The sequence below is a fragment of the Haliotis asinina genome, chromosome 6, assembly GCF_037392515.1.
Source record: "Haliotis asinina isolate JCU_RB_2024 chromosome 6, JCU_Hal_asi_v2, whole genome shotgun sequence".
NCBI classification, from domain to species: Eukaryota; Metazoa; Mollusca; class Gastropoda; order Lepetellida; family Haliotidae; genus Haliotis; species Haliotis asinina.
The window spans coordinates 64,916,659-64,922,658 of record NC_090285.1 but is presented as its reverse complement, the minus strand read 5'-3'; the positions used below and the strand labels follow the sequence as shown (position 1 = coordinate 64,922,658).

The 6,000-nt window shown below is 38.8% G+C and overlaps 1 protein-coding gene across 1 annotated transcript in view; it reads left to right on the top strand.

Annotated features, from left to right (window-relative positions):
• Positions 1-6,000, top strand: part of LOC137288199 (glutathionyl-hydroquinone reductase YqjG-like) — a 22,070-nt gene continuing 16,070 nt past the window's right edge. The window contains exons 1-3 of the mRNA XM_067820640.1: positions 1-221; positions 4,641-4,819; positions 5,761-5,833. Coding sequence (XP_067676741.1) covers positions 104-221; positions 4,641-4,819; positions 5,761-5,833 — 370 coding nt within the window. The 5' untranslated portion in view covers positions 1-103. The remainder of the gene's footprint in view (positions 222-4,640; positions 4,820-5,760; positions 5,834-6,000) is intronic.

Below are 6,000 nucleotides of genomic sequence, written 5' to 3'. Positions count from 1 at the left end.
CAGGAGTCAGGTATTTCGGCACGAAGCCGGAGATCGACGATCACCCTACAGTAGCGGTCGAAGTTGTGCTTGGAGAGGAAATTACACTTGTCATAATACGAAAATGAGCTCAAGTGGGAATGCAGCAAGTGACAGTAAGGTGACTGACTCGGTGAATACGTCAACAAACGTGAAGGGAGAGTTTGTCAGGAAAGAATCTGCTTTCAGGAATGTTGTAACAGGTAAGACTAAGAGACAGTGCCGGGACTCTGACACCTAGACTTGATGCAGTTGTGTTTGCTTACAATCCGATTCAAGAAAATTTTCGTCCCAATAATTTAAAGACATGCTCAGCCAAAACAATGAACTCTTCTACACCCACAATACTGTAGCTCTGTAGCTAACATCGTTATTAAATTATAAATTACATCTCTTGAAAAAAACTTACAGTGAAAACAAGTTGCTTCAAAGACCTCCATATATATGTATGGGTCAGTCTGTACATGAAACATCTGAGAGTATACTCGACAGAATAGTATTTCATACAATCTCAAAGATCTTGCACTCTTCCAAAACTGTGTGATTCTGACCAAAGTTGATATGTATATATGTATTCATTTCTGTTTTCAGTATCAAAATGTGATTAAACTGAAAGTAGTATCATGGCCTTTGTGATACTGTTTTATTAAAGGATTTGACCCATATACTCGCACTAATGACCAAAGTTTAGTTACTTATCATCAGTTTCTCGCATGTTCATTTGGAGTGATATAAATATTGTCAGAAGAATGAAGTTTAACAGGTGATAAATTCTGTGTATTTACAGCTGTATGCCCAGCACATGAAGTATATTCAGAGCACATCCAGTAGGCTTTGTGTCTGGACTAAATCAGATATGAAGTATGGGATTGTGCATGATAGTTGCAGCATTAACACTATGACAGCATGCTAAATATTTTTCAACATTATTTCAATAACTGTGCAGGTAGTTCCTGTTAATTTTAATTTCTAAATTGAACTGAGTAATGTCAAGACAAACGTGATTTCACATATATAGACGAATTGACATTTATGTCTGTAATGGACAATCAACACATACTCTTAATAATTACATAGTTACAGAACACAGGTACCCTAATCAAATACCATTGTAACGTGTTGTGTGGAAAATGTCAGCAAAATAAAGCTGACAGATAAACAGTGTCTTCTTTTGGGTCATGAACAGATAATTATATAACAGGCCAGGCATAATAGGTATTCTCTGATTCATACCAACTTCCACCCACTGCTTGTTGCCGTTCAAAGAACACAGACTTCAGCTGGCAAACAGAATGATGATCAATGAGCTGGTTTGGAGCAGTCACTGTATGGCAGGCTGTTTTTGTCTGGTGCAGCAATTAAGGTTATTACCTATGGTTATTATCTAAGCAAAGAAAACGAAATAATTATATATGTCAATGTCTTTATTGTTGACATCCATTGATCTTGCTTTTCTTATGGTTTCCACTTCCAAATGTCCTTCAAAGATTTGATCAGTAAGAATTCATCATCAGGGAACTGGATAATTTTGTTACCCATATCAAAGTAATACTTATAGTCTACAATGTCGAGAAAAAATGAATTTTTGAAAGGGATGGAGCAAAGGCAGTTTACAGGTCTTCTCAATCGAGATAAAACTATAAAATTCTTTCTTAAAGAAGTTGTTCATTCAAAACATTTGTCCTTATCTAAAAATATTGTAGCGTCCACATACATTGTTGTTCCGTATACAGGATGTTTCGCATCAACAGACACTGTTAACACATTTGTTACAGATTTCCAGTTTCGTATGAAACATTTTTGTAAATGTAGCTCAATTACAAAACTGTTTTGATTGTTAAGCAAGTCTAGCAAATAATGACTCATCAGTTTTTAAGGCAGTTTGAGTAAAAACCGGTTCAGAAAGAGCCTTACATCAAACAGATAAGAAATGGTGTCCTGGGGCTTTATAGCTGAAAGGATTTGTTAGTATTCCAGACAGCAGCTCGTGGCAGGCAAAATGGTTTTTGTTACATTTCACTCTTTTACACGCTATAGACCATGAGGTATTTTAAAAGGCATGCATTGCTATAATATAGAACTAAGCATTTATCTATGCCCTTCATTCATTGGTTTATCAGTGAAGTATAACACCCATAGCATCTTGAGAAGGTTGTGTTGTAGAATGGAGGATTTCATACTGACATTAGCTGAAGCCTGGGTCCTGGATACACTACTGAATTAATGGAAGAAGAAGAAGAGGAATAGTTTATTTAAGTGTCAAGCGATACACGCATTAGACACAATTTAGAATACCATAAAAAATCACCTGGAAAACTTGGGCCTGTATGACACTAATTGTCTTAAAATGTCCATGTAAAAGCACTGTACTAAAAGGTAATAATATACATGAGCAAATGAACACATTTTAGGTCACATTTTGAGTGAGTCTAACTTCAGACATATTTGTAATTAAAGCGGCGACAGAGTGATTAAGGTTTGGTTGTTTCATTAGAAATACAAGTTGATCCTAAAATTTTGATCTAAAGAAAAAGTGTGATTCCAAAGCAGGCTTCTTACAGCTGAGTATAAACGGCATGTTGTCAAAATATGAACCTCGTCTTCAATGACGTTAGAATTACCAAACTTCCAAACAGTTCTCAAAGGGATTTTAGGTTCTATGAAACGATCAGTCTCGATTTCTAAGGGGAGTGTGCCACTTCTAAATTTGGCTAGATAGCTACAGTGTACTCTGTCATTAAGTAATTTCACATAGGTCGCAATACAAAAAGCAGTTTTGTAGTGACGGTTCATCCTAAACTTACTAGAACAGGATTACCATTGTTACTACACAATAGCCTGATGATGTTACCATTGTTACTACACAATAGCCTGATGATGTTACCATTGTTACTACACAATAGCCTGATGATGTTACCATTGTTACTACACAATAGCCTGATGATATTACCATTGTTACTACACAATAGCCTGATGATGTTACCATTGTTACTACACAATAGCCTGATGATGTTACCATTGTTACTACACAATAGCCTGATGATGTTATCATTGTTACTACACAATAGCCTGATGATGTTACCATTGTTACTACACAATAGCCTGATGATGTTACCATTTTTACTACACAATAGCCTGATGATGTTACCATTGTTACTACACAATAGCCTGATGATGTTACCATTGCTACTACACAATAGCCTGATGATATTATCATTGTTACTACACAATAGCCTGATGATATTATCATTGCTGAGTGGTACTTACAGTTATGTTGGGTTTCTAATTAGAACATTCTATATGTAGGGATGGTAGTGGATAATTGATTCCTGGATTTTTGTTCTGCCAAGTGTCTTTTTTGTGTTATATGCCCTTACAATATGCCCCCAAATTCTACCCAGATTACCAGTAGACTTTCACTTTGTTTTTCACATAAAATCCTATTCTGATATCTTGAAAGTAATTTGACCATTAACAGTGAGACAGGATTGCAGGTTGATACTTTAGCATATGTCCTGCCATCGCACATCAACCGTATTCTACCATAACCTCACCAACCCTCACCCTATTTTAGCACAGTCTCACCCTGGCATAACCTCACCCCATTCTAGCATAGCCTCACCCTGGAATACCCTCATCCCATCCTAGCACAACATGGCCTAACCTCACCCCATTCTAGCATAGCCTCACCCTTGCATATCCTCATCCCATCCCAGCATACATGGCCTAACCTCACCCCATTCTAGCATAGCCTCACCCTGACATTCCCTCATCCCATCCTAGTATAACATGGCCTAACCTCACCCCATTCTAGCATAGCCTCACCCTGGAATACCCTCATCCCATCCTAGCACAACATGGCCTAACCTCACCCCATTCTAGCATAGCCTCACCCTTGCATATCCTCATCCCATCCCAGCATAACATGGCCTAACCTCACCCCATTCTAGCATAGCCTCACCCTGGCATTCCCTCATCCCATCCTAGTATAACATGGCCTAACCTCACCCCATTCTAGCATAGCCTCACCCTTGCATATCCTCATCCCATCCCAGCATAACATGGCCTAACCTCACCCCATTCTAGCATAGCCTCACCCTGGCATTCCCTCATCCCATCCTAGTATAACATGGCCTAACCTCACCCCATTCTAGCATAGCCTCACCCTGGAATACCCTCATCCCATCCTAGCACAACATGGCCTAACCTCACCCCATTCTAGCATAGCCTCACCCTTGCATGTCCTCATCCCATCATAGCATAACATGGCCTAACCTCACCCCATTCTAGCATAGCCTCACCCTGGCATTCCCTCATCCCATCCTAGTATAACATGGCCTAACCTCACCCCATTCTAGCATAGCCTCACCCTTGCATACCCTCATCCCATCCTAGCATAACATGGCCTAACCTCACCCTATTCTAGCACAGCCTCACTCCATCCCATTCAAACCCCATTCTACTCCAGCATATCCCATCAACTACCCCCTCATCCCATCCTAACATACCCCATCTAACACCACCTCATCCCATCCTAACATACCCCATCTAACACCACCTCATCCCATCTTATTATCCCAGCTAGTCCTGATGCTATGACACCATCTGGTCACTACTTTCAGCTGATGGATCAAGTGGATTTAAGGCAGAGTCCAACCGCTACCATCTGTATGTGTCCCTAGCATGTCCATGGGCCCACCGCACACTAATACTTCGTACACTCAAGGGGCTGGAAGATGCCATCTCGTACACCGTTGTGGATTGGCTTATGGAAGAGGGCGGATGGAAATTCACTGATGAGGTTTGGTGATGAAAATGTTTACATATTCTTAATTACTGAGGAAGACGATAATGTCATGCTTACTCATGTTGACTGACAATAACTTGTCTTGTTTCTCTTGAAGAAAGTTGAAAATATTTAAATTGTTGGATATGCAAAAAGTGTGTGCCATCAACCGGGTGTCATTAGACACAGACCAGATAGTTTTATGTTTTTAAGTGAACATATATGAAATGACAGGTGTAATCTGAGTGATGAGTGAGACAGATATAGATGAAATGTAATGCATAGAAGGAAAGGTGAAAAGTGGACTTTCGTATTCAGTTAGCTTCCTTGCCATAGGAAGATGAACATGATCTTACTGCAATACTCTGATGATAATAACAAAGGCTGGATGTATATAGTAATGAATTCTGCCCATCCAGAGACATTTTTCTTTAACCAATAACTTGAAAACTATTATTTGAATTACTTCTAATATAAGCTGGCAATCACCATACTTATCTATTGAAAAGGTACAGTGCAGAGGGGTTGTTTTTTACATTTTTAAGTTATCAAGAATTAACAAAAATTTCATCTCTTGAATAAAAAAAAGTTACCAATAATTTTACAATCATTAAATGGATTGTTTCTGATCTGGGTTATTGCTTCTTTGTTGTTTATCAAACAGATGCATTGTAAGGTTTGATATTGTTGTTGTATTTTTGAATAATAATTATTAATTGCTATTTAACAGGCATTTGACATCACATTCAGATGGGGTGGGGGGTGTGAGAGAAGGGGAGGGAGAGGGTGTTAGTGAGCCTTGCTCACATTTTTGCTTGTTTCTCCTTGTTCCTCGATTGTCTGTTGAAACGTAACTATTTTTCTCAATCATGCACTAACTGGCTTAACACTACTTCATGTGTGTATTGTTATTATTACCATGACCATGTCACATGACATCATGTGTTTGTTTTCAGAGGCCAGGATGTACACTTGACACACTGAACGGAGCCAGTTACCTGAGGGAAATCTACTTGAAAGTTGATCCAGGTAATTTGTTGTCAGAATTTGTTTGGAAGAGGTTTTTGCAATTTTTCCATGCCTGGCGTGAAGTGGCCTACATACAGAAGGCCAGACCAATTCTATATCTTGTTTTATGGATTTTTGTCCTCTGGAAACCTGAAGGCAGGCAGGAAAAAAATAAAATTTCCAATCAA